The sequence below is a fragment of the Ursus americanus genome, chromosome 14, assembly GCF_024610735.1.
Source record: "Ursus americanus isolate L20-20 chromosome 14, mUrsAme1.1.p, whole genome shotgun sequence".
In the NCBI taxonomy this organism is placed as follows: domain Eukaryota; kingdom Metazoa; phylum Chordata; class Mammalia; order Carnivora; family Ursidae; genus Ursus; species Ursus americanus.
Window position 1 is genome coordinate 63,206,452 of NC_142140.1, and position 27,699 is coordinate 63,234,150.

The 27,699-nt window shown below is 57.6% G+C and overlaps 3 protein-coding genes across 5 annotated transcripts; 2 read left to right on the top strand and 1 right to left on the bottom strand.

Annotated features, from left to right (window-relative positions):
- Positions 1–1,849: 1,849 nt before the first annotated feature.
- On the bottom strand, positions 1,850–7,654 carry SLC25A35 (solute carrier family 25 member 35). Its single transcript, XM_045797294.2, has 5 exons — positions 6,711–7,654; positions 5,778–5,843; positions 5,312–5,464; positions 4,821–4,955; positions 1,850–4,651 (listed from the first exon to the last, which is right to left on the bottom strand). The coding sequence occupies exons 1-5, from the start codon at positions 7,083–7,085 to the stop codon at positions 4,478–4,480; spliced, it is 903 nt and encodes a 300-aa protein (XP_045653250.1). The 5' UTR covers positions 7,086–7,654; the 3' UTR covers positions 1,850–4,477.
- On the top strand, positions 2,548–4,084 carry RANGRF (RAN guanine nucleotide release factor). Its single transcript, XM_045797295.2, has 5 exons — positions 2,548–2,808; positions 2,895–3,011; positions 3,240–3,396; positions 3,494–3,579; positions 3,805–4,084. The coding sequence occupies exons 1-5, from the start codon at positions 2,708–2,710 to the stop codon at positions 3,926–3,928; spliced, it is 585 nt and encodes a 194-aa protein (XP_045653251.2). The 5' UTR covers positions 2,548–2,707; the 3' UTR covers positions 3,929–4,084.
- An 8,622-nt stretch (positions 7,655–16,276) lies between the features above and the next one.
- On the top strand, positions 16,277–26,856 carry ARHGEF15 (Rho guanine nucleotide exchange factor 15). 3 transcript variants are annotated; one of them, XM_045797291.2, is made up of 16 exons: positions 16,277–16,398; positions 18,242–18,882; positions 19,173–19,499; positions 19,748–19,802; positions 20,459–20,517; positions 20,622–20,833; positions 20,945–21,105; positions 21,266–21,418; positions 21,520–21,649; positions 23,133–23,207; positions 23,311–23,403; positions 23,486–23,646; positions 23,740–23,892; positions 24,041–24,123; positions 24,235–24,339; positions 25,217–26,856. In XM_045797291.2, exons 2-16 carry the CDS (start codon positions 18,291–18,293, stop codon positions 25,366–25,368), a joined length of 2,511 nt encoding a protein of 836 aa, XP_045653247.1. In that variant the 5' UTR covers positions 16,277–16,398; positions 18,242–18,290; the 3' UTR covers positions 25,369–26,856. The 3 variants fall into 3 exon arrangements, with proteins under 3 accessions (XP_045653247.1, XP_045653248.1, XP_045653249.1); XM_045797292.2 differs by lacking the exon at positions 16,277–16,398 and adding an exon at positions 16,872–16,903; XM_045797293.2 differs by lacking the exon at positions 16,277–16,398 and adding an exon at positions 16,886–16,977.
- The last annotated feature ends 843 nt before the right edge of the window (positions 26,857–27,699 follow it).

Sequence of the window (27,699 nt, forward strand, 5' to 3'; positions counted from 1 at the left end):
GGCTCCTGGGTGGCTCAGTCGATTAAGTATCTGCCTTCAGCTCGGGTCATGATCGCGGGGTCCTGGGATTGAGCCCCGCATTGGGCTCCCTGCTCAGTGGGGAGCCTACTTCTCCCTCTCCCTCTGCCCCTCCCCCTGCTTGTGCTCTCTCTCAAAAAAATAAATAAAATGTTAAAAAAAATACTTTCATTTCCTTTGTATCCCTACATATTTTATTTTATGAATTTGAACACATCATTCCGAGTAGGGGTCCGTGGGCCTCACCAAGCAGCCAAGGGGATGCGTGGTAGAAAAAAAGGTTCAAAACCTCTGCTTAATGGACATACGCGTCGCCCCAAAATGATGCTTGAGTTTGGGTGTATCGAGCCATCTCCCTGGTGCAAGTCCATCCCTTCCACTGCCTGGTGCCCTCGAGGTGCTCTGGGACACCTGTCCCCAGAGAAACCAGCTGCATCAGCTGCACGCAGGAAATGTCGCAGGGGGATAAGGGAATGTCGCAGGGGGATGGAATCCATCAGGTGCAGGTCTGTCTCAGCGAGTGAGCTGAGAGCGGCACAAACCTCACAAAATGGCTTGGGATACGGCGGCCTACTGAGATTTGTCCCATGATACCCATCATCCTAGCCACAGCCAGCTGGACCGAGGACTTCACTCATATCTGGCCCGGGAAGTGGCAGGCAGGACAGCTTGCCAAACAGGTCCTTAGATTCTGTCTCTTGGGAGTTTGGATTTGAATGTACAAGAGTGGGAGGGCCTGGAGAAGTCACAGACACCGAGACAGATCTGAAGGATGAGAGGGACGGAAGCAAAGTCCAAGTGGGAATTTGCCAGGTTAGGGTGGCCTTCCACCCCCTTTCGCAGAGGAGGTCTGGCCCTCTGCCTGTGTCACTTCATGGAGATCTGCTTCTTACCACTTGGAAGAGCGGAAGATCTCTGGTGGGCCAGGAGTCCCCAGCTGCACGGGGCTCATCCAAGAACATGGCTCCCGGCATGCCAGAGACCCCAAATCAGGAAGTGGGGGGGCTTTCTCCTCAGTCCCCCTAATCCTGTGTGACCTTCTCCTGGCTCAGTAGGCCCCCGCCCCTCATGACCAGCGCCAGGGCCCTGTTTACTTCTTTGTCCTTGAAGGTCCCTTTCCAAGGGTTCCCTGTCTGCTTGACTACTCACAAAGCGGCTAGAGCCAGTAGTGCCCTGTGGGGTTGGGTTGGGGGTGGGAGCAGATGGCAGGCCAGCAGAAACCGGGAGGGGGAGGGACAGAGGTCTGCCACCCCACATCCAAGAGAGGCAGTGTGGAGACCTCTCTGTTCTAGCTCCCTTGGTTTCCCTTGTCCAGGCTCCTTCTCTCCCTCTAGGGTCTGCAACACTCCCCTCCTCTCTGGAATTCCTCATGGATCAAACCTAGTCCGCTCTCTTTGCCCAGAAACAGATCCAGACACAACTACATCCATAGCTCCTTTAACCCCGACAACGTTTTAGAGATGAGGACGTAAGGACGAGAGAAGTCTGAGGCTGGCAGCCAGAAGGAACAGTCCAAGCTCCTTAGGATGCTCTATAAAAACCCTGCACGAGACCGTCTCTCCAGCATCACGTTCACAGCTCCCACCACATGATCCCCACCGCACCCTTGCCAACCTGATACCTTTGCTTCTCCCAAAACACCCCCTTTCAGCTCCAAGTCTTTCTCCTGATGTTCTCCCGCCGAACACACCCCTAGGATGCCCCGGTGAGTTTTGGGTCAATTTCTAAGACTCAAAGTGTCCTAATTGCCTTTGTATCTCCAGCTTTGGTAAGGTGCCGAAAGTTCGGTGTCCCCTGGCCCCAGTGTCGTGAAATTATTAGGGTCCGTAAGTAGAGTCAGCACTTGGAACCCCGTGGGTGGGGTTTATTCAATCATTCAACAGTACATAATGGGTCTGTTATGTTCTAAACACTGCCCAGTGCTGGGGATCAAACATGAATGGAGAAATTAGCTGGGAGGATGTAACTGAGCAGAAACTTTAAGAACATTCTAAAAATCTATGAAAGAGAAACAACAGAGGGTTTAATCCGTGTTTTCCTCCAGGTGCGTGTGGGGGCAGCCCCCGTCCCCACCCCCAGGCCCCCACCGCGTTCTCAAAGCAAGATTTGAGAGGGATTAATACCTAATCCCCGGGTTCGGTCTCGCTTGCAGGAAGGCGAGAGGCCGGAATCCCAACCGGGCCGCACACCTGACCCCACTCTTCCCCTAATTCCCCGCATCCGGGAATTAGCGGTCTGGTTTGCAGCTCGCTGCCATCAAGACGCCCCAAGGAGGCGCCAGCGAGACCCTCCAACTATTCTCACCGGATTCAGGAGATCCCACCTAGACGTCGGTCCCTTGCGCGAGCAAGGGCCCCTAAGGAGGGTCTCGGGCCACAGTCTTAGAAGATGCGACCCCTTGAAAGAGAGGAGACTGGTGCGCGCGACCTAGCGAGCACGACGGCGTCACAAACCCCAGGCCCGAGGTCTGAGCTCTCAGCAGAACCCCAGGTCCCGCCCCGCGCCCCCCGGGAGAGCCAGGCTTCCGGGAACCGCCCCGCTGGGCACCGCCCCCACGGCGCGGGCGCCGATTGGCCAGCGCGGCCGCGGGGCGGGGCCCATCATTAAAGGGGCGGGAGCTAGGGGGACCCGAGGCGGCGGCGGTGATGATGCCTCGTGGCCACACGTGGGTTTCTTCTACATCTCTCTAATGCCCGCATCTAGTCCCAGGCCCATGGAGCCCACGCGAGACTACCCGCTGTTCGGGGGCGCCTTCTCCGCCACTCTCCCTCCCGGGGCCCTTGACGTGAGGTGAGAAGCCGCGGGCGCCGCGGGCCGGCCGGGTGGGACGCGGGCAGATGCGGGGCTCAGCCGGGGTCGGCCTCGCCTCTCTCCAGCGACCTCCGACCGGTCCCGGACAATCAGGAAGTCTTCTGCCACCGCGTGACGGACCAGAGCCTGATCGTGGAACTTCTGGAGCTGCAGGCCCACGTGCAGGGCGAGGAGGCTGCGCGGTGAGGGAGGAGGTGGCCGCCCGCGCGGCTGGCCAATGGGAGGGCCGGAGCCGAGGAGGTGGGCGGGGCCTGAGGCTGGACGGTTAATCAGGGCAATGAGAACTCCAAGGGCAACACCTTATCACCGGAAGTGAGTGAAGCTTAAGGGACTCAAAGATGATGGGGAAATGAGGGGTGGGGTGGGGGGGTGAGAGAGGTCCCTCCCTGACCCCGCTCCCCCTACTCTAGGTACCACTTTGAGGACGTGGGCGGGGTGCAGGGGGCTAGGGCCGTGCAAGTGGACAGTGTGCAGCCCCTCCTTTTGGAGAACCTGGCTCTGAGGAGCTGCTGTCAAGAAGCCTGGGTCCTCTCTGGCAAGCAGCAGGTGGCTAAAGAAAACCAGCAGGTGAGGGCAAGGGAGTGTGGGATTCCCGGAGGGGTGAAGAGAGTGGCCCTGGGGGAAGAGGGGGTCAGGGTAAGCATCTCCACTCTGATCCCTTTAGGTAGCAAAGGATGTGACAGTGCACCAGGCTTTGCTACGGCTGCCCCGGTACCAGACTGATCTCCTGCTCACCTTCAATGATCCCCCGTAAGGAGGACAGAAAGGACTCGTGGCTCATGACTGGGTCCCCGGGTGGATCTTCTGGGAGGGACAGAGCCAGGGAGACTGGCTGGTGGGGTCCTCCAGGAAAGCGGGAGAGGGCCAGAGGTTTGGAGTCACAGATACCCAGGTCCTCCAGGGCACAGGAAGTGGGAACTTCCCCACCCGAGGCCTGGATCATAGTCTCTCTCCATCTGTTCCCCCACCCCTTAGCCCTGACAATAGGTTATCTCTTGGTCCTGAAAATCTGTCACTTCCGCCCTGGAGCCTGGGTGACTTTGAGCAGCTGGTGACCAGTCTGACCCTTCACGACCCTAACATCTTTGGTCCCCAGTAAAGATGCTGAAACACTGAGTGAGGCCGCTGAAGCTCACGGGGACCCCATTCTTCAAGGGGAACATGGGGTTGGATATATGCCCCTAATTCCTTCCCTGTGCATAAACGTAAGACATCTCCCATCTGCAGAAATAAACTTGCTTTATAACCAAGATAATATCTCTGTGCCTTTGCATCTAACAAGACACCTGGGTCCGTCTAGTTCCCTTTGGTCTTGGAGTGGGGAATTAAAAGTTTCTGGATAGGATCAGAAGGGACCTAAGGCTGTCCAAATAACAGGAGGGAATACTTTGGAGTGACTGGTTCAGCCCTGAGAGAGGGGGTGTGAAGTGTCCAGGAGGATGGGGAGGGAAGGTTTAAAGTGACACCCAAGGAAGGGAAGGAGACTGTCCCTTGTAGTGACTCAACCCTGAGAAAACAGAAGGGAAGTGGAGTTGGCTGTCCCGCTTGGAGGGACGAAAGGTCACCCGGTCAGAAGTTGCCAGGACATAGGAGTGGAGGCAGAGGTGTCCAAGGAGTGCTGAGTTGGTGCGTGGAAGAGTGGCTGTTGTCATTTGGTGTACGTGTAGTAGACGGTGCGTAACCGGTCCCAGAAGAAGAGGGAAAGGATGGTGTGGGGGCCGAGGCGGAAGTAGGAGGCACCTATACCCTTGTACATGCCAACAACGCCCTCTGTCCGCGCGGTCTGCAGCAGGGCGTCCAGCACTCCCCGGTACATGAGGCCCTGAGAGCAGGTGCAGAGGGACGGAGAGCACAGGGAAGGCGTTTGTCAGAACCCACCAGGGGCCTCATCTCAGTGGGCTGCGTTTGAGGCTGTCCCACCTGCACCCACCACGTGCTTTCCCCACTGCCTGGCCTGCCCTGCCTGCCGGCCCTCCAGAGCATTCCCTTACCTTGCCCTGAGCGTCGGTGGGCTGGTTGTAGAGCCTTGTGCTGACCACATCAAAGGGTGTCATGGCCAGCACCACCGCGATGCCACTCACCATGGCAGCCACCAGAGCCACCTTCCAGCTCTGGGGAGGAAATATCTAAGGGTGGAGGGAGGAAGAGGTTCGTCAGCCAGTCATTCGACCCCTGGGAAAGGACGGGAGCTGCCCTGGGGCAAGAGAAGAGAGGTGGTAACTCAGCCAGCTTCCATGCCACCAGTTAGGACACCGTGTGACAACACCGTGAAGGAGGAAGGGCAGGACGCTCGAGGACTCAGATGCACCGTCTGGGAGGAAGTGACAAGAGGAGCGTAGGGAAGGGATAAAGAGTCAGAGACCCCCGAGGCCTCCTGCTGTTCCGTTCTTGACCGTGAGCACTGTCCCCTTGGGCCCCCTTCAGCTTGCCCGCCCCCTGCCCGCATTCCCAGGGTGGCTCCACCCGTTTCCCGGGGCAGTACCTCCCACTGAGTGATGAAGTCCTTGGTGGACGAGAAGGTGCACAGCTGGGTGGAGGAACCGACGATAACTCGGGGCAGGCTGCCCAGGGCCCCACGCCACAACCCCACCAGACCATGTTTCTGGCCAATCTCGCTTAGCGCCTGAAACATGCCCTGGTAGGGAGAAGACCATGGGGGTGGGCTTCAGTCACCCCACCATCAGGGGCTGCCACCTCACACTGCCAAGGATGGCTCCTTCGCGGGCACCCAACGTCTGGACAACCGGTTCCGTGTGGACTTAGAATCGGAATGTGTCTACCACCCGCCCTTGATCCCTTCCTCACCGCCGCAGAATAGGGGCAGGGTGGGGCTGGATGGATGCGCTGGGCTGAAGCTGTTGGGGGCAGGCGGAGAGTTGGGACAGGGAGGGAGTGGGCGGAATGGGAAAGAATTGGCAGGGGCTCCAGCAGGGTTGGGAAACCCTCACCTGATGCTTATACTGGTGCCCTACGGCAATTTCTGAGGTCGCCTGTGCCTGTAGGTGTGTCTTCACCTGGGAACAAGAGAGTAGCACAGCCTATGGCCCAGTGGCCAGCCTCCCACCTCAAAGACCCAAACGCCTGACCCCGCCACACTTCCTCTAGGGTGTTCAGCAAGGAATATCCTTTTAATCTGATAATTATTGTTGTTCCCATTAACACATTGGTCATGAGACTCTGTGTCCCTTGGCTCCAGTCCCAGGGGATGGATCTCCTAGCACTGCAAGACACCCCACCCCCTCTACATCCTCCTTCCCTTGGGGGTTGGGTGGGGGATGGAGAGGTTGGAGAATGGCAACAGTTCTTAAGACTGTTCCCGTTCGGCAACACTCAGGGGTCCAGCCTCTCATGCCAGCTCCTATTCCCAGGCTGGATCTCCAGCCACCACCGTGACCAGGCTCCCCGTCTAACTCTGGGGCAGGTTGCGAGGGGTCATCTGTAAACCAACACCCATGGGGACATGGGGAGGCTGACTCTGGAGGGGTCACTGTCCCTGCATGTCACACCCCGGGAGTGAGACCAGACGCTCTCTCTTATAGAACTGCTTGCCTCCCAGTGTCTTCCAGGAAGAGCACAAAGCGGGACCTAGTCCTAGCACCAAGCAGCTGTGTGACCTTGAGCTGGTCACTTCCCTTCTCTGGACCTCAGGCTATTGACCCTTCACCTATTCCAGAAAACTCAAAGGGGGAGACCGTGCGATTCTAATTCTAGTCCTCCCCAGGTCTTTCCCTGACCCCACGCCCGCTGATGTACGTCACTCAAATTTCTCATCATCCCCAACACAAACCCACTTCCAATCTCAGTGTCAGGTTGTGAAGGTCCAGGCCCCACCCTACACCAAGGGTCTGCTTGAAGGCCCCAGGCAAAACCCTTCTTCTCACCATGTAGATGGGGCTCCCCAAGTAGGCTCCCATGACCCCCGCCAGGGCCCCAGCCGCGGCGCTGCGGGGACGGCTGAGGGTGCCTTCGGCCGTGTGCAGGTAGCCCCCAGCGTCCGCCAGCCCGTAGGTGCCCAAGCGGATGCCATTCATCAGGAATTGGTATAAGAGAGCAGGGGCCAGTCCCTTCTGCAGGGCAGCTAGGCCATCCACCTTGCCGATGGTGATGAAGGCATGGAAGACGTTTCGGTAGTGCCGCTGGTAGGTGCCGGGGGCCTGCAGTTCTCCCTGCAACTGCATCCTGGTCTTTACCACTTCCAGGGGGTTGGTGAACAAACAGGCCCCGCAAGCTGCCAGGCCACTCATCAAGAAGTCCATGGTGGGGGGGCAGTAACAGGAAGTGGCCCAGGAGTAAGAAAGTGAAAACTAGCTTCAGAAACGGGCTCAGAACTCAGGGGGAGGCCTCCGTGTCAGCAGGTCCCCCGCTGCAGGAGATGGGAACTTAAAGGTCTGGAGTCCAGAATGTTAGAGCCAGAGGTCAAGAGGTCAAGGGTTAGCTGGAATTTAGGAGTCAGGAGCTGGCAAAGAGAGAAGGAAAAGGAGTTTAGGGGAGTTTGGTGAGAAGGTTACGACAGGGCTCCGTCGGTCACGGGATCTGAGGTCAAGGAGGGGCAAGAAGCCAGGAGGATGGCAGGTGGGATGATGGGGATGGTGGGCTCCGGGCCCCGGGAGCAGGGGAGGAAAAGGCGGATTCAGGAGATGGGAGCCAGGAGGAAGGAAAAAGAAAAGCAGCAGGTTACGGAGGAAGAGGATCCGGGAGAAGATCGGTGGCGTCTGTATTGGGGAAGGAAGTCGGCACTCCAGCCTCGGATGAGCGTCTCCAGGCAGCTGCGCGCCGAAGCCCGCAGCAGCTTCACCCCGGGTAGCCTGCGGAGGCCGGACCGCCACACTCCAGCCACCGGAGCGCGGCGCCCAATCGGGAGCCGAGGCAAGCCGGGGCCGGCAGCCCCAGCCAATCAGCGCCGAGCCGGCTCCGCGGCCAATGGGAGGTGCTCTCGGCGACCCGGCCCCCGGAATCCGCGGGGAGGCGGTTGGAATTAACTCCCCGCGCGCCGGCGCCAGCGCCCCAGACTCGGGGCTCGGGGAGGGGCGCCCCGGGAGCGGAGCTTGTAGCTCTCCCGGGGAGGAGAGCTTGGGCCCGGGGCTACGGGACGGGCGCGGAGGCCGAGCGCAGAGGCAGCAGCCCCCTACTGGGCGGGGGAGGGAGCGGGGTTGGCGCTGCTTCTGGTGCGGGCGGAGGGCGCCCCTCCCTTCGCCTCCTGTGCGGGTTAGCGGCGGACAGGGACTGCCAAACTGCAGATCCGCTCCCCTGCGGGCTCTGACCCCAGGTGAGCCCGGAAGCTGCGGCTCCGCCCGCAGGTGCGGAGGGGACACACCTGCTGGACCGGACGGATCTCCTGAGGCTGGGGTCAGGATTCGTAGGTCCCAGCGCCGGGGCGTGGCTGGCTGCGGGCCTTGAAGGATGGCGTGGGAGTTCAGTCACAGCCCTGAGCTCTCGATCCTCGCGGCAATCCAGACGAGAAGGGTGGACGGGGCGAGGCGGGGAGGTGGATCCCCCGGCTTAGCTTTCCACTGTCAGCTAGTGGTGGGAGAGCGCCTGGGAGTCTGGACTCCTGCCTTTGCTCATGAGTCTGGGAACGGCTAATCACGGGAGAGCTGAGAAAAGAGACTGGGGAAGCTAGCAACCTCGGGAAGGGTTGAAGGAGAAAGAAGGCTTGGAGAAAGAAAGCAGGATGGGGGATGTCAGCTGGGGCGGGGGGTGGGGGGGAGGAGGACGCAGAGGCTGCCTCCTGCGTGTGAGGCAGCCTCCAGATTTAGACTCAGAGCGCCTTTGGAGCTCCAGTGTGTGTGATTTCTTGCTTACCAGCTGGATGACCTAGGCAAGTTAGTTAACATTTCCCGGCTTCCTTTGTCAACGGGAATGCTAATTGTCTATTGCACTTACCTGAGTCAAAGTGTTGGATTCCTACAAAGTGCCCAGTTATCAGGGTTCCAGAAAAGGCAAGAGCTGCCAGACCCGTGTCCCCGTGTACCCTGTTTCCACTGCTGGGAATGTCCGTTCCCCCTTCTTTTGGTGATTCCCAAACCATTCCTCACCTTGGGCTTTATCTCTCCTGACCCTTGAAGCTCTCTTGAGTTCTCCACTTTCAGTCATTTCCATCTTGCTTTGCTCCTCAAGCAGTTAACCCACATTTCTCATTTTCGTTAGCGATTGTTTACTATCTGACTCCTTTCACTACCCTGGGGGTTCTTGGATGCCCCCCAGGGACTGGGTCTGAGTCCCCTCTCTCTCTCGCCCTCGCACTGCTACCTCATTGAGCATTAGGGAGACAGGAGGGGTGGAGGGTAAAGCAGAGCAGACAACGCGGCTTCTTCCTGGGCGTCTCGAGGGGCTCCGAGAGAGTCCCTTGAAAATTTCCAGTGAATCCTCCGAAATTTCTCCACCTGGTGGATGGGATGAGAATTAATCAGTATTTTAATCATTTTAATCCTGGAGTTCACACCAGTTGTTCTCAAAGCGTGGTCCCTGGAGCAATCCAAATTCTCTAGTCCTGCCCCAGCCTTCCTGCATCAGGAGGTAAACAGGAGGTGAAGGAGTGACGGTTTTAACAAACCTTCCAGGTCATTATGGTGTGTGCTTAGGTTTTGGAAAGAGCACAAGTGGGGGGAAGGGCAAAAGGAGCGAGAGAAGCAGACTCCCCGCTGAGCAGGCAAACCCCCCCCCCCCTAGGGCTCGATCCCAGGACCCCTTGGATCCTGAGTGAGAATCAAGAGTCAGTTGCTTAACCAACGGAGCCACCCAGGTGCCTCCTTGAGGGAGAAGTATCTACACAACTTATTTGGAATTCTTCATGGGAAGTTTGTCTCCCTCATTGATTTGTTTATTCAACTGTTGGTTTCTAACAGTTGAACTCATGGATGTTTACTTTATAGTTTGGGTTGTAAGTCAATATATTTTGTTGCCCCAAGGGTTCTAGCTTTAGCCCTCGGAGCTTTTTTACTTGCTTCGTGTATTTCTTTGACACATCACCATCAAGAAAAAATGTGTAATTAAAAGATTTTTTTAAAGCGTTTCCCTATTTTCGGCAAAACAAGATGCTCCAGGCTCATTTTCTATATTCCCTGCCCCAGTGCTACAATCAGCCGTTTCTCCAAGAACCCAGTTCCTTGTATTGAAGAATGGTATTAGAAACCAAAATGGGCCCACATTGGTTGTAGAGATTGCTTTTAAAAAATCTTTAGGGGCGCCTGGGTAGCGCAGTCGTTGGGCGTCTGCCTTCGGCTTGGGGCGTGTGGGACTCGGGATCGAGTCCCACATCGGGTCCTTGGCTGGGAGCCTGCTTCTTCCTCTCCCACTCCCCCTGCTTGTGTTCCCTCTCTCGCTGGCTGTCTCTCTGTCACATAAATAAATAAAAAATCTTAAAAAAAAATCTTTAAGAGAAAAAAAAAACCCAAATCTGGGTACTGGATGTGCTTGTCGCCATTGGCGTATCATTGCTTTGAGACCCTCCTAGGCAAGTGAATGTATGTGTGTATAGTAACCCATGTATGTATTTCTATGTGTGACCATCTGTATCTTCGTTAAGCTGCGCATGAGTTCATACTGCTGTCCCCAGCTCTAATCCATTGCTGCGTGGATCATTTTAACCCCCTCTCTGTGCTTCTCTGTAAACTCTCGCTCCAACAGTGAGCAACTTGACTCCTCTTATCACCATCCACTTACTTCCATTGTTCAATTCCAGTGTGCATGTGCAGGACTTCTCAGAACTGTGAACCCATAACCCCACGGGAATCCACCTGATCGACTCCAGTACAACGCTCATGTGCAGTTTCCTTTTGCCTGTCCTCTTAGAGACTCCATGCATTTCTGAAGTTACTTGGCACCTCCCCCACCCTACCCTCTTTGGTAAAGTTGTATCGTACATTTGGAATATAGTTAGATTTGGTTACATTCTGCATTCTTTCCTGGGAGACCTTGGCTTCCTAAGGGATTTTTTTTTAACTTTTTAAAAAAGATTTATTTATTTATTTGAGAGACAGAGAGAGAAGGGGGGAGAAGAGGGAGAGAACCTCAAGCAGAGTCCTCGCTGAGCGCAGAGCCTGACCACGACCCTGAGATCAGGACCTGAGTCGAAACCAAGAGTCAGACGGTTAAACGACTGAGCCACCCAGATGCCTCCCCATCCTAAATGACTTTTTTAAAACTTGCACATATTAAGGTTCGCTTGCTGTGCTGTAAAGTTCTAAGGGTTTTGACAGATGCAGGGCAGTATTATACAGAACAGTCTCACCACTCTAAAAAAATCCCCTGCGTTTCACCTCTTCCACCTGCCCCGGCAACATCTGATCTTTCTTCTCACTCTCTGTTTTTTTTGCCTTTCTAGAATATTCTATAGCTGGAATCATAAGGTGTGTGGCCTTTTCAGACCGGCTTCTTTCACTTACCAATGTGCATCTAAGCTTCATCCATGTCTTTTTGTCACTGAATAATGTTGGTGCCCCTCTTTGTGTCTATTCTTTTGCTAATACCATGTCACTTGATTACTGTCAACTGTTACCATCTTTTCTGGGAATGAATGTCCTGAGACGAATTTGAGAGGAGTGGACGGAGAACCCAAAGGTGGGCCCCAGGTCCTGGAGAGAAGGGGTAGAACCACAGAGAGGGGAGGGAGGAGGATGCTGGGGATGCTGGGCACTGGGCTGTGCCTCTTGCTGTCCCTCTGCTAGGGTGGCCTGGATGCGGATGGTTCATTTTGGCAGTCAGGTCCCGCACCTGAGGGGCTCAGACTCCACCTGGTGGCCATGGGACAGGATCCTCTGTCCTCACCGAAATCAGAACCTGTGTAGATTCCCAGAGCCCGCAATCCTCTCCTCACTGCCCCCTTCTGATTCCTCTCACACCCAGTGGGGGCGGCGGGGGGTGGGGGGTGTCTGTACTCCCAGAAGGATTCCAGTGGAAGTCAAGGTCTTGGCCCTCTCAGAGACCAGTCGGACTCAACATTTCTTTCATTGTCAGCTCCTCTCCCTTCGTAAGGGCCTTTTTTGGGCTACAAGTGACAGAAACGCAACCCAAGCCAGCTTATAGAACGGGGGTGGGTGGGTGGGTGGGGGACTTACTGAGTCACATAACTGTAAAGTGCAAACACAGCTATGATTTCAGGCCAGCGGGATCAGGGACTCAAATCTGTGTCTCTCCACCGCTCGCTTGTGTCGGTGTTATTCTGAGACCACCTCACTGATGGCCACCAGCAGTTCTACGCCTGTGTCCCCCAGCCTCACAGCCCCAGTGGAAAGACAGTGTTTCGCTTGTCCACGACTGCATAATGAATCAACCCCAAGCTGAGTGGCGTGAGACATGAACCATTTCATTGCTCTTGAATCTGTGGATCAAGAATTTGAGGGGGGAAAAAAGTGAAAGAATTTGGGCAGTGCTCAGCGTGGATGCCCGGGTGTGGTGTCAGATGGGCGGGGCTGGAGGAGCCAAGATGGCCTTGTCCCGTGTCCTAAGACCTCCATCCTAGCTGGTGGCTGGGGCACCCTGGTTCTCCCAGTGGCTTCTCCCTCCACGTGGCCTCCCACCACCGAGTAGTCCAGCCCACACTTCTGCACCCGATGGCCGGCTCCCAAGAGGACAAAGCAGAAGCTGCTGGTCCTCTTCAGGCCCCCAAACTGGCACAGCGTCAGTTCATCCCCAATTCTCTGGATCAAAGCAAGTTGCGGGGCCAGCCCAGATGTAATTGGAGGGAAAATAAACTCTTCTTCTTGATGAAGATGGCAGAGTCATGTTGCAAAAGGGCATTTGGGATGGGAGGGATTGCGGCAGCCATCCTGGGAAGTAAGCTACCAGCGAGCATCGAGTCCCTTCTCCAACCCGTGGAGCCCCAAGTCCTGCGTGGATTACCCTTTGGCCCTGCTTGCATCACACGCTCACCCTGAACCAACCTCAGCAGCTAGGGGAGACAGAACGTGTTCACTGGCTGCTTCTGGGTCATGCACCACCCCCAGAATGGGCCATCTGGCCTAGAATGATGGGAGCGGGGCGGGGGGGGGCAATTCCCCAAAGGAAAACCAGGTACCAGAAGAGGGGAGAGCGAGTTAAAACTAACACTGTCCACTTCCCCCATCCCGGCTCAGAAACCTTTAGTGCCTGTTCTGCCCTGTCTAGTTGCCCACCATGTGACCTCTTGTTCCTCCTGCCTCATATCCCTCTTTCCATTTCAAAAAGCTAAGATTCCCTTAAAAAAAGAGAGAGAGAGAGAGAAAGAGCAGAAGCAGGGGGAAGGGGAGAAGCAAAGAGAGAGAAAGAATCTTAAGCAGTGTCCACACTCATTGAGGAGCCTGACGTGGGGCTCAATCCCAGGACCCTGGGATAATGATCTGAGCCAAAATCAAGAGTCAGATGCTTAACCAACTAAACCACCCAGGCGCCCCTAAGATTCCCCTTCACAGTTCTCCAGATGGACCCTCTTTCCTCTTCACTCTGTTCTGTGGTCTCCCCAGATGGGCATCCATGTCTTGCCTCTTGGCCTGGCTAAGCCCTACCTGATTTTCAAGGAACAGTTGAGGCTGCCTATTATAGAGGTAAAACGCTGGGAGGTAAGATGGGGGGGCTCCTGTGTCCTTCCAGAAAAGAATCTTCAAAACCGATCACATCGAACCTCCTTGATTACTTCGTTAATTGTATTTAAAATTGAAAGCATTTTGTTTTGGACCCCCCCCCCAAAAAAAAGATGTTCATAGCAGCATTCATCATAATGGCAAAACCTGAAAGCTGCCCACATGTCTTGCACAAGGGAATGGGTTGTAATCATCAAGATTCTTTCTTGATAAGGGACAGAAACCCAGCTTCAAACTAGCGTAAGTACAAAAGGGAAATCAGTGGCTCAGGAAATGGGGCCATCCAAGGGACTCCCATGAGTTGTCAGGCCCCTCCATGCCTTGGCTCTGCTTCCCTTGGGTATGGGGCTCATTTTCTCCCACTATTGACTAGTTTCCTCCATTGCAGGGGGGTGGGGAGGGGAAAGGGAGGCCAAGTCTGATTGCTCTGGGCTTACATTGTTCCTGCTTTGTGACCTTGGAGGAAAGAGAAAGTGGCTCTTTCCCAGGAGCCCAGGGAAGGAGGCTGTCTTGGCTGGGGTGACTTGCGTATTCCTGGGCCAGTCGCTGTGGCCAGAGGAATGGGGTCTCGCGATTGACCAGACCCGGGTCAGACGGCCGCGAGGAGGCTATGGTGCTTGGCTGTCCCACTGGAACCAGATGGAGTGGGGAGGGGTGGGGGTGGGGGTGAAACGCTTCCTAGAAGACTGTTACTGCTCTTAACAAGATGGTAAAACCTAGCTGGTGCGATATCATAGTCCAGGAAAATGTATAGTGACAAAGACCATGTGGCCACATGACCAATGGTCCTAAAGCAATGCCAAGAGAAGGAGGCAGAATACAGACCGGAAACTATGCCGTTACCTTTGGAATATGGAAACAGAAAGCCTTTGTCTCGTGGGGGTGATGGGAGAGCGTATGACTACATTCAAAACCCTCACTGCCTTTGCAACAGCATTTGTATAATACGATATGTTTGTGCGAGAATAATCTGGTGTATATCGCATGATCTAAAATTCAGAGCTCAGTTTCCCCTCGGAATGAGACGGGGAGCACATATAAATAAACAGATGGTGATTTTTATAGCTCTGGAAAGTCGCGGTTTTGGTCTTTGCGGGTGCTTGGAGCAGTGGGCCCGGTAGAACCCCTTTGTCGGGGATGTTAGAACATTCGGAGTGTAGTTCCAGGGAGCTTCCGTTCCCCAAAACATGCTGTCCTACCTTTGGGAGTGGGGGACATGTCTCCCCAACAGTCAGGCAGATGAGAAGGCTCCAGGTGGGTCTATCGGGACAGAGAGAGGAAAAGGGAAGGTCAAGGAGCCCAGGGTGGTCTAGTTCACCCCGGACCTCTGCTGTCTGCATTCCCGCTTGCACTGCCTCGTGTGGTTTATGCAGTGCTGAATGCCACTCGTGTTTGCAGCTAATAACCAGCACTTTGGGGCTACGTTTTGTTTTGTTTTTATGAAAATAATTTTAAAGTCATCTCTACACCCATTGTGGGACTTGAACTCATGATGTCAAGTTCAAGAGTCGCATGTTCTACTGAGTGAGCCAGCCAAGCACCCCTTGGGTTATCTTTTTTAATGTTATTATTATTTTTTTTAAAGATTATTTATGTGAGAGAGAGAGCACGAGCAGGGGTGAGGGTCAGAAGGACAGGGAGAAGCAGACTCCCTGCTGAGCAGACAACCCTCCATGGGACTCGATCCCAGGACCCTGGGATCATGACCTGAGCTGAAGGCAGACCTTCGTGGACTAAGCCACCCAGGCGTCCCAGAAGCTTACATGAAAACATAATTAACTATAAACATAATTTATCAATTTAATAGTAAGCATTTTGGTATTTTTTTTTTTTAAAGATTTCTTTACTCATTGTAGAGAGATGGGGGAGGGAGAGGGAGAAAAGCAGATTCCCTGCTGAGGGCAGAGCCCGACATGGGGCTCGATCCCATGACCCTGAGTCCCATGACCCTGAGATCAGGGCTCAAGCCAAAACCAAGAGTCAGACGCTTAACTGACTGAGCCACCCTGCATCCCAGCATTTTGGTATGTCATAGGGAAGGACTGCCGTGGGAAAGAAGGTGGGTCTGGAATGCGGTGTGGGGCTGCGACCTGCAATTTTCCGGTGGTGGGGCAGGCCTCATGAGAAGGTGGTCTCTGAGCAGAGGCTTGAAGAGGTGAAGGACTCCCCCTTGGGGTCGTCTGGGGAGGCAGGCTTCCAGGAGGCCCGCACAGCCAGTGCAAAGGCCCCTGCGAGCAGAGCAGATGTAGAATGGAGTGGATCACGTGGTGCCTGGTTGATCATAGGGAAAATTTTGCCTTTCACCTGGAGGAGAAGGTGTTCATACATTGCTATCCCAGTTTTCTGGCTTTTCTTTCCAGTGTCTTGTGTGTGTGTGTGTGTGTGTGTGTGTGTGTGTGTGTGTGTGTGTGTGTATCTAGAAAGAGTGGCACCTGGGCGTGGGCAGAGGCCCCGGATTTTAAAACTGCCTTTGTATCTTCTCCCACGAACCTGCATCCAGGCTGGGCTGTGGCTCGTTCCACCCCCTCAGTTGTTTTTATGGCACACCCCCAGCCCTGGGGACTCACCTTCTCACGCGCACAGCAAATTAGGGGTAAGAGGGTCCTCTGCCCACCCAGCCCCAGGGGTGCTGACTGACGTCAAAGCCTCCCAGTGGGAGAGGGAGAGTCAGGGGCTGGGACCCAGATAGAAGGGGACTGAGAACCGGGAACAGGCAGGGGTCCCAGCAAATGTCACGTGCCCACCTGGAGGAGAGTGGTCTCAGATCTCCTCGCCGCTCCTGGGCCCTCTCCCCCGGCTTCCCTCCCCCCTACATACACACATGCACGCACGCCTGACACAATGGCCGGGTGGGGCTGAGGAACTGGCTTCCTCTGTGGAGATCTCAATCTGGGCCCTCTGTTCCCGCCCCAGAAACACAGGAACAGACTTTTGGAGACCTGGCCCCACACGCCTTGCTCCAAGGGGTCGACAGGACCGGCTGAAAGTAGAAACTGCTTCCAGAAAGATAAGGGTAAGTTCAGGAAGCTCTATGCAGAGTTGGGAGGGGGGGAGAATCCTGGAGGGGGGTGCCTTGGTGTGAAATAATGGACTGGCTGGCACCCAGAGGGCAGGTTAGCAGCTAAAGGGACAGGCGAGCGTGTGAGGTGCAGGACAGAGGGTCAGACACACCATCCCCTAGCTGGCAGAGAGAGGTGTCTAGCCCCTGTGCCCTCCCAGCACCCCGGCCCTGTGCTATTGCTACCGGGTCCTCACCGCAGCCCCTGTGAGCCCCCAGTCTACACAGCAGCACAAACAGAAGGTGTTCAAATAGCAGAGCCCAGGCTCCAGGCCTGAGGTTCAGCCTCTCCCTGGACCTTCGGGATCCTGGGTCCCTCACATCTTCCAGAGCCCTAGTGTGCGCATGTGGAGTGCGGTGTGGTTTGGGGGGGGTGTCCGGTCGGGGGGAGGATCCGATTCCTGTTTCCTGCCCCTACTCACTCAGCCCTGGGAGGTGACAGAGGGGAGAGGACTGAAGGGTGAGTGCGTGGGGCCGAGTACCTGGGTCCCTGCGAGAGGCCCGAGCGCGGGGCGGGAAAGGAAGTAAACGCAGGTACCTGTGCGGGGGAGGGATCCCTGAAGGGGGGCAAGCCTGGGGAGGAGCCGGAGGGCTAGTGAGGCCATTGCCTGGGCCACCTAAGGAGTTTCCTGCCAGAACACAGAGGCCATTGAGCTGTAAGACTCGCAGTCTACTGCCCCCAGCCCCCACCGGCATCATTTCTGCAGAACCCAACCTGGGGCCTGGAGGGCTCTGACTCTCCTGCCGACTCCTGTACGGAGTTTGGGGGCACCGCCCTGGCCCCGCAGCCCTCTCAGGATTGCTGCCGCCTGCCCGCAGAAGGAGGTGAAGCCCAGATGCGGGCGTCCTGGCCCCACTGGTCCTCACCTTCAGGCTGGTCTCCCGACCACCCACCAGGCGTCCTGGCAGGACCCAGGCTGCCACTGGGGCCTCTCGGACCAGATGGCTGGGGGCGGGCGGGGGGGGGGCAGGCAGGGATGGAGACCGGGCAGGACAGACCATGCCCGGGGCCTCCTGGTCTCTTGGGGTCAGAGGCTCCAGGAATCTTCAGGGCAGGAAAAGGAGACTAAAAATAATCCGGAAAGGGAGAGTCCGGAGAGAGGAACTGGGAAATGGGGGGCGGAGGGCCGGCTGGAGCAGGGAAATAGTGATGCATCCCTGGCTGCCCAGGCTCGGCCCGCACGCCTGCGCACACGGCGGCCCAGGCGCCCCCCTGCAGACGGCGCCCAGCACACGCACCCCCCGCGCACCCCACCTCGCCCCCTGTGCCCGCCCAGCAGCCGCCGCTCGCCCGCGCCTGTCTGCTCAGAGCCGTGCGCTCTCAGCACCTCTCACAGCAGCCCTGCAAATGGCACACTCGCGCACGCACGAACACACACACTCACACACGCGCGTCACGCACACACACACGCGCATCACTCACACACATGCACATACATAGCTCAGCAACTAGACGATCTGGCCACAGGGCAAGCCCAATGTCCCTTACATTTCCAGTTCTCATGTACGCCCCCCAGCCACCCCCCCCACACCCCCGTCTCTGGCTCGGCGCCCCCAAGCCCAGCTCACTGTCTCCTCTGGCCTGACTCTGGCAGCAGAAGGCCAGGAGGTGAGGAGGGGTGAGCAGTGAAGATGGGAGACAGTGGAGATGGAAAAAAAAGCCGAGGGAGGACACCAGCCTTCCCTCCTGACCCTGACATCCTACCCCGTTTGCTGGCCAACGGTTTCTGCCCGGAGGCCTCAGTCTACCCACGGGGTGGGCGCACTCAGGATCTCTTTCTCCCTCCCTCTTCCTTAGGGGATGACTCCAGCAGAGTACCCCACTCCTTTGAAGAGCCCAGAGGGAGATGTCAGCCCAGTCTCTTCCTGCAGCAACACCCCCTACCCAGAAGCCCCCTCGGATCATCCGCCCCCGCCCCCCTTCTCGCCCCCGGGCTGCCCAGTCCCCAGGGCCCCACCACAACGGCTCCTCCCCGCAAGAACCTGCCCTCACCTCCAATGATGCACCAACCCCCATTCAGTGGGACCCCCCGGCCTCCTCCCTCAAGCCCCCTGCCCTCCTGCCTCCATCAGCTTCTAAAGCCAGCCTCGACTCCCAGACTTCCCCAGACTCGCCTTCCAGCACACCCAGTCCCGCGTCCAGGCGCTCTGTCTCCCCAGAACCTGCTCCCCGGTCTCCAGTCCCCCCGCCCAAACCCTCCGGCTCACACACTCTGCCCCTGCACCCCACCGCTGCGGTCCCCGCCCAGGGTGGCTCTGCCTCGGCCCCAGGCACTGTGCGGAGACTGGCTGGCAGGTTTGAATGGGGGACAGAAAGTAGGGTCCAGGCTGCGGAGGCCCCAGAGCCGGGTCCCCAAGGGGCAGCGGATGTGAATGGGGAGAGAGAAGCTCCACAGGGCAGCGTTGCTGGGAGTGGGTCCCAGGAGAACGGCACTCCGGGTAAGTGAGTTGTGGGGCCCGGGGGGGGGGGCATCTAGCTCATCTTCTTTGTTCTCAGTGCTTTAAGACTGGGTGCTTTCAGAGGCTACATTCTTAAAAGTGGATTTCGTGTTTGGAAAATCTGGTTTCCCTATTTGTTGGGGTCTGAAGACGGCAGGTGGAAGAGATAGATGCTTGAGGCTTGACCGCCATGTCCCCCTGCTGGACGGCTTCAGGGGAGGGAGGGGGCCTGGGCAGGGTGGGTCCAGGCCCCAAGGACCTCCTCCTTAGGACACCCCTGTCTCCCACAGATGCTGCCCTGGCCTGCCCTCCCTGCTGTCCCTGTGTCTGCCACATAGGCCGGCCTGGCCTCGAGCTCCGCTGGGTGCCTGTGGGGGGTTATGAGGATGGCCCCAGGGCTTTCTGCCGAGCCTCCCCACTGAGGGCGTCCCGCTCCCGCCCCAACCCTCCAAGCATCAGTCTCCCCCCGGTGGTCCTTACGTCCTACCGCTCCATGGCCGAGCGCAAACTCCTGCCGCCCCTAAAAGCCCCCAAACCAACTTGGGTCAAGCAGGACATCTCCGGGGACCGCCCCCAGCCGGATCTCGATCCGCCCTCTGAAGATGGAATCCAAACAGGTACCGGGCCTGGGGCAGCGGGCTTCTGGGCTGCGAAGGGAAGGCATGGAGGTAGAGAGGTCTAAAAGCCAACAGACTACCACCCCCAACAGGCCCTGGCGGCTTCTGGTTCCTCCACCAGTGGCTACTCTGGGGCCAACTGGAGTTAGAGTCTCTATAGTAAGCGTTTCTACTAGGGCCGGAGTCAGGAGTCCTGGGCTGGGGATCCTGGAGGTCTGTTCTCTTCACTCTGGGCAATCTCTCTCCAGGGGACAATCCTGATGAAGCTCCTCAGAACATTCCTCCGGCATCTATGGAGGGCAGGTACCCAACGCCCGCACCCTTACTCTACCCCAGACCAGATGAGGTGTCAGGCCTGGCTCAACCCCACCTTCCCAAATGTGGGGGGAAGACCATCCAGGGCTCCAGAGACAAGCAGCTCTGTCCCTTGCCAGCTGTGTGACCCTAGACAAGTCACTTAGACTTTTCGGGTCTCAGTGTCCTCATCTGTGGGTGGGGGTGAGCCCGCCAGCTACCTCGCAGAGCTGTGGAGTGCGATCTTGGTGAAGAGCCCGGCCCGCGGCAAGTGCTCCGGTTGACTCCCCCACCTCGAGCCTCCGTCTGTAGCCACTGTCCACAAATCCATCCGGCACCAGGAACACCTCTTCTGGGTTGTCTGGGCGGGTCAATCATTTGAGATTCGCCCCCCCACCCCCAGCGGAGCGAGGGCGGGCCCGTTCGCTGACTCAACACTTGGTGTGAGTTCTAGGCGTGTAGCTTGGTTGAATGGGACAGAGCGGGGAGGTGCAAGCTTGGGTTTGATCACACCAGTGTCACTGCGGCACAAACAGGGCATCGCAGACAATGGTTCGTCCGTGAGACAACTGGAGAGACAGGCTTTACACCAGCATGTGACAAGCACCCCCCCCAGGTGTGTCACCCTGGTGGCTCTGGGGCACTCCATCCCTTTCTCTCCACAGGGACAAGGAGGGGCTGGAGGAGCTGAAGGAACAGAACTGGGAGCTGCCCCTGCAGGATGGTGAGGGCATCTTTTCACCTGGGGGTCCCTGCTGTGACCAGCAAGCCGCGGGGGAGGGTCCTGGGGTGCTGGCCTTCCCTGATGTGCTCCGTCTGCCCCCCCAGAGCCCCTGTACCAGATCTACCGAGCAGCTGTACTGTCTGAGGAGCTCTGGGGGGTCAGCGAGGATGGGTGTCCCTCCCCCACGAATCCCGGTGACGCTCCCACCTTCGCACGGCCCCCTGGACCTCGCAACACACTGTGGCAGGAGCTCCCGGCTGTGCGAGCCAGCGGCCTCCTGGACACGCTCAGCCCCCAGGAGAGGCGCATGCAGGAGGTGGGCACGCCTGGGCTCGGGCAGGGCTGGCACAGGGGAGGGGGTGAGACCTGGGTTCTGGGCCGGTCGGGGAGCGGGGCTCTCTACTACGGCCCAGCTCTTCGTCCTCAGAGCCTGTTCGAGGTGGTGACATCCGAGGCCTCCTACCTGCGCTCCCTGAGGCTGCTGACTGATACCTTCGTGCTAAGCCAGGCTCTCCGGGACACGCTCACCCCTCGGGACCACCACACCCTCTTCTCCAATGTGCAGCGAGTCCAGGGAGTCAGCGAGCGGTCAGTGGGGTCCTGTCCTCGCAGCACACCAGGCCTCGGGCTGCTGAGCACTCCCTTAGCTTTCTGCTTGTCCCAGGTCTTCCCTTCCACATGCCCAGTTAGTGCCCAGCGCTTCGTGCAAACACCTGGGAAACCTGGCTCTCTGTCCTCCCTCCTTCAGGTTTCTAGGGACGCTCCTGTCCCGTGTGCGCTCTTCCCCCCACATCAGCGACCTGTGTGACGTGGTGCACGACCACGCCGTGGGTCCCTTCTCGGTGTATGTGGATTACGTGCGGAACCAGCAATACCAGGAGGAGACCTACAGCCGCCTTATGTGAGTGTGCGGGAGGGGAGGCGGGGCCGTGGCGCGCGTAGGGGAGGAGGCTGGGGAGCAGGGTTGGGGTTCCAGGGCCTCGAGGTGGACTGCTTCCGCAGGGACACGAACGTGCGCTTCTCCGCCGAGCTGCGACGCCTTCAGAGCCTCCCGAAGTGTGAACGGCTGCCGCTGCCATCCTTCCTGCTGCTGCCTTTCCAGCGCATCACCCGGCTCCGCATGCTGCTGCAGGTGCCTGTGCGGGGGTGGGGGGGTAGGGGGGTTGGGGGGGAGAAGTGGGAGGCTCTGCCCCCGCCCCATTGGGGAACTCTCCCCTCCTCCCGGGCCGCCTGCCCAGCGGCATCTCAATCCCGGACCCCCCAAGCCCACCCTGAGCTAAGCAGGTGTCTCAGGGAGCAGTCTGGGTGCAGGGAAAGCGCCCCCAGCTAGAGACTACGAGTTCTAGATTCAGCTCTGTCACGACCTGGCTGAGTGACCTTGGGCAGGTCCCCTCCTCTCTCTGCGTCTCAGGGGGGATGTGGGGAGTGGTCTTTGGGCTTTCTCACTGCATGCCGTCCCTGTGGGGGTGATGTCACTCCCAAAGAGGCAAAAATTAGTTCTTGGGGGGTGCAAAAATCTTCGCTATGCCCGTGTTTGTGGTACTACAGGGGGGCCATAAATAGACACGCAGCCTATCTGTGGAATTAAACTGTCATGGTGGGTGGGGCACTTAGGGACAATGTGTCTAAAATGGCTCCTGGGGAAGTGATAGGCGAAGTGGGGAGTGGGGGTGGGATCAGGCTGAGAAAGACTCTTCTGTGGCCAAGTAGAAACTTCTTTGGAAACCGCGTGACCCAGTGCGGATGACTGGGTGTGAGGAGTCCCCATCTAGGTTCTCAGCATTTTCATATACTAGTCAGCTTTATGTATCCCCAGTGTAGACAGCCTAATAATCCCAACACTAATCCTAGCAGCTAAAGGGCTACTGAGTGCCCCCGTCCTCGGAGTGGTTCTGAGAGCTCCGGACCTGTTTAACCTTACCAACAACTGTGGGTAGGAGCTATTATTGACCGCACTTTATAGACGGGGAAACTGAGGCTCGGAGAGGGTACGTAACTCAGCCCAGGTCATGCGGGTAATAACTGAGAGAGGCAAAATGTGAATCTGGGCACTCTTTTTTTTTTTTTTAAGATTATTTATTTTTTTATCTGACAGAGAGAGCACAAGTAGGCAGAGGGAGAGGGAGAAGCAGGCTCCCTGCTGGGCAGGGAGACCAACACGGGGCTCAATCCCAGGACCCCGGGATCATGACTTGAGCCGAAGGCGGACGCTTAAGCGACCAAGCCACCCAGACTCCTGAATCTGGGCACTCCTAAGCACTCTGCTATATTGTTGGCGCTAAGGGTCGTGGTTGATAACGATTAAAACAGGAGCAGCCCTCTTTTTTTTTGCATTTACCATGTACCAAGGACTCTGCCAGGCGCTTTATGTCTATTTACCTCATTGAATCCTCACGACAGTGCTAGTGGGATACTAGGTGGGTATTATCCCCATTTGACAGATGGGGAAAACTGAGGCTCAGGGAAGTAACCTGAGGTGCTCAGGGCTGTGCAGACAGTGAGTGGTGAGGTCTCTCTGTCTCGCTGAGGTTGGTCCCCCAGCCCTGTGAACCCAGGCTAAGCATTTTGTCAAGCCAGGTGGGATCCTCTTAACTGAAGCCCGTCCTTGTCCCCAGAATATCCTGCGCCAGACGGAGGATGGCTCCAGCCGCCAGGAGAACGCGCAGAAAGCCCTGGGCGCTGTCAGCAAGGTGGGCGGGAGGGATGCTGTGGTGTGCGGGTGCCTGGGCGGTAGGGAGAAGCGGCAGGGGGGCAATGGAGTGGGGGTGGGTGACGCGGCTCCCCTCGCCCCAGATCATCGAGCGCTGCAGCGCGGAGGTGGGGCGCATGAAGCAGACCGAGGAGCTGATCCGGCTCACTCAGAGGCTGCGTTTTCACAAAGTCAAGGTCGGTTCCTGCCCCGCCCCCACCTTCCCTTTCCAGCCCCCCATGCTGCAACAAGCCAGAATGTCCCCCTGCTCCCTCACAGGCCCTGCCTCTGGTGTCCTGGTCCAGGCGCCTGGAGTTGCAGGGGGAGCTGACCGAGTTAGGGTGCCGGAGGGGGGGTGTGCTCTTCACCTCGCGCCCCCGCTTCACCCCCCTCTGCCTGCTGCTCTTCAGCGACTTGCTCCTCATCACTCAGCCCAAGAGGTGGGTCCCGGGGGGGGGCACCCAGGCTGGGGTAGGGAGGAGGGGTCCAGCTGGACCCCTGTTCTCCCTCTGAACTACCTCTTCCCCGGGCAGTGGGCAGCGGCTGCAAGTTCTGGACTATGCCCATCGCTCCCTGGTCCAGGCCCAGCAGGTTCCGGACCCATCCGGACCCCCTACGTTCCGCCTCTCCCTTCTCAGCAACCACCAGGGCCGCCCCACCCACCGGCTCCTGCAAGCTTCTTCCCTGTGAGTTGTGCCTCCTTCAGAAAACACCCCTGGGACCCTCACTCGGCTTCTTGGAGCCCCTCCCCCAATGTCCCTCCGCTGCAGCCCTTGTGTGTCTCTCAGAAGGACCTCCTGGTCCAAACGTGAGCCTTCCCTCTGTCCCCACCAGATCAGACATGCAGCGCTGGCTGGGAGCCTTCCCGACCCCGGGCCCCCTTCCCTGCTCCCCCGATACCGTCTATGAGGACTGTGGTGAGTGTCCCCCAGAGGGGAGGAGGGAAGGAAACGTGAGGCTTCAGGGGAAGATGGGGGAGAAGCTACAAAGAGTCTTGATCCCACTGTATGTCACTCACCCCCACCCAGACTGTTCCCAGGAACTGTGTTCAGAGCCTTCTGTGCCGGCCAGGACGGAGGGACGAAGTCTGGAGTCCAGGGCTCCCCCTAAGCACCCACACAAGAGCCCTGAAGGTGAGAGATTCTTGTACTTATTCATCCAGTGAATTTTTATTAAGCCCCCCGAGGCGCTGCTCGCTGTCCTCGGCCTTGTGAACTGAACACAGAGATTCCTGCCCTGCTGGAGTCACGTTCCAGGGGACAAGACACAATAAAAAATGAACAAGATATAAAAGTAAATAATACAGGGGTGCCTGACTGGAGCATCTGAATCTTGATCTCAGGGTCATGAGTTTGAGCCCCACTTTGGGTGTAAAGATTACTTAAAAAAAAAAAAAAAGAAAGTAAACACTACAGCGTGTCTGAGGGTTATAAGTGCTGTGGGAAAACACAAGTGGAACAGAGTGAAGGAGGTCAGGAGTCCCAGGGTTGGGTAGGATTGCAATTGAAAATCAGGAGGTCGTCGTGCCCCTCAAGGACGAGGCACCATGTAAGCAGTGACTTGACAAAGGTGAAGAACTTAGGAACATAGTGTCTGGAGGAAGAGTGTCATGGAAACTGAGACGGTAGTCAGTGCAAAGGCCCTGTGGCCAGTGTGTTTGAGGAACAGTAAGGAGGCCAGTATGGTGGAGGGAGTGAAAAAAGGGGAGAGGGGCAGATGAGGTCAAGAGATAATGGGGACCAGACCATGGGGGTCCTCCTAGGTTCCCGTAAGACCACCGGCTCTCCTGAGTAAGGTGAGCTGCTGTTGCAGGGCTGGACAGGAGGGACCCCATCCTCTGTTTCTGCTGCGGCCTCCACCCCTAATGTCGTTTCTCCTGATGCTCCATGCTTCTCCATGAATCCCCACACTCACTGGGGCCCTCGGGCATTACACCCCATGGGACCTCCTTTCCTCCCTGACCTCTCCCCTGCCTTGGTTCCACTTGGGCCCCTGTCTCTCTTTCCCCAGGCTGGCTGAAAGGGTTTCCTGGGGCCTTCCCTGCCCAGTTGGTGTGTGAAGTCACAGGGGAACACGAAAGGAGGAAGCACCTTCGCCAGCACCAGAGGCTCCTCGAGGCTGTTGGGTCCTCGGCAGGCTCCCCCAGTGCCCCCCCACCCTAATGCAGGCAGGGCATTGGCGGTGCACAGGCTGGGACAGCCGGCAGCGCGGCGGCGCCGGAGGACAAAGCTCATCCATCCACTGGACTCGCTGTCAGTGGAAACGCTACCTCTATTGGCAACCAATAGGGACCGAGCTTCCGGAGAAGGCAGCCAATGAAAATGAAGCCGTCGCAGCCCACCCGTGAAGCAGAATGAGGGTGGCTTGAGTGGGTGGCCAATGGAGACAGAGGCCTGGTGCAGAGCAGCCAATGGGTGCTGAGCTGGCTGAGCCGCTGGCCAATGAGTATCCCTGCTCCGCTCACAGCCAAGGAAGACTGATAAGTTAGGTCAATAAAGGTTTTAAAAGGGCTGCACTGGAGATCAAGTCCCAGGAGCCAAGAGCAGTGAGCAGGGACATCCAGCCACAGGAGATGGTGGTCTGGGCTCCGGAGACCGGTGGTGTCCCCGCTTGGTTCTGTAGCAATGACGGTCCTGCCCTTTGAGTGTGGGAAGCGCTTGATTCCATTCCTGGGGTGCCTCTTGTGCCCTCTCAAGCCCCTTCCTCTCTTCTAGAAGAATCCAGAGTGTGTGTCCCTATGTCTCTGTATGTATCAGGGAAGGTGGTCCTGCTGAAAGTGGTGTGTGTGGTCCTGCCCCCTCCCAGGTGACTGAGCACTCCCTTTCTTCCCTCACCCCCTGCTTTTCCTGTTATTCTCTCCAAGAAGACAGGAGGGCTGAGCTCCATCGGCGATGATGTGCTGGGTGTGGCTTGGGAGCCAGAGACCAGAGTGGGGAGGGAGGGATGAGAAGCCTGAGTTCTGGGCCGGGGGCCCACGGCAGGCAGCTGGAGGGCGATGCTGGGGAACAGCCAGACAGCCTGCCAGAGGAGGCCGAGGGACTGAAGGTGGCCGGTAGCCGCGGCCTGAAGCCCCCTGAAACTTCCTTGCCCCAACCTTGGCCTCCAACCTGAACTGTAACCATTCATCCAGCCTCAGCTTGGCTTCCCACCGGCTCTGCGCCCCAGGTTTGGGGGAAGAAACAGGAGCTGTGGATCCCGGGGCTGGCCGGGGAGCCTCTCCGGCTTTCCTGCCTTCATCCTGGCATTCTCACGGAAACACCGGGCCAACTGGGCCAACCGGTGGGGAGGGAACAAAGAGCCAGTGTGGCGGCCCAGCCGCCCCCACCCCCCCAGGGCATCACCTTCCATCCAGAGGAGAAAGTGTCCTGTGGGGTGCCAGGAGGAGGCGAGGGGTGGGGCCAGAGCAGAGCAGACAGTTGCTGGCAACAGGGGCCTAGGCCTGGCACCAGGCCTTCCCTGAGCTGCGCCCAGCACGCTGGCCTTTAGCTCACGTATGGCTGCTGGCCCAGGACAGCAACTGCATGCCAGCCACAGGACATGCAAGGACTCTGGGAGGCTGGGAGGGAGAAAGGGACTGGCCTTTGGCCATCCAGGACTTTGCACAGTGCCTGGCATATGAGAAACCCTCAATAAATGTTGGTGGACCTGTACTGGGGGGCGTGTGTGCTCAAAGGAACAGTAGTTTCCAAATGTGGCTTTGTAAGGCGGTGGGGCTGCTTGGAAAGAGGCTCTTTGAGAGCGAGGGTCAGTTGGGCTGGCACTGGGGCTTGGAGACTGGGAGCATGGGCCGAGGGTGCTGGCCCACTCCTAGTTCCTGAGGGACCTAAGGTGGTGGCGGTAGTGGTGGGTCTGCAGAGGCCGGGGCAGGAGGACAGGGCAGGGCCAGGTATGGCTGGGGCTCCCGCCGGGGACGAAGCTCCGAGGAAGGACAGGAAGGACACTCAGTCAGCAGTAAACATCCTTCACTGTCCAGCCAAGCATCTCTGTTCAATGCAATTCAATTCTACACCTGTTTATTGAGTGCCTTCTAGGCGCCAGGCGCTGTTCTAGGATATGGGGATGCAGAGATGAAAAAGACAAAGGTCTTGCCCTCCCAGAATTCCCACATTCTGGGAATGAGGAGAAGAGAGCAGCCCTGGGGCGATATGGGCAAAGAGCCTTCTAGGGGTGGCCACGGCGGGGGTGGGGGGTGGGGGGGCACTGAAGTCCTGGAAGAGGAGGTAGTGGCCATGGGAGGGAGCTGGTGCACATGCTCCTTCAAGTTTCCTGGTGGGGGGAGCCCCTCCCCACCCCCCCACTATGCTCCCCTCTTCCTCTGAGATACTGAGAGAGACAGACCTGCAGAGGCAGACGCAAAGCTACACAGGTGCCCCCTAGACGTTCCCTGCCTGCTCCTCACCTCCTCCCCCATTCCTGCCCCTAAGGACGCCTCCATTCTCCAGTTCCCAAGTTCTGATACTGGGATAATGGGGAGACGGCGAGCAGACAAGAGT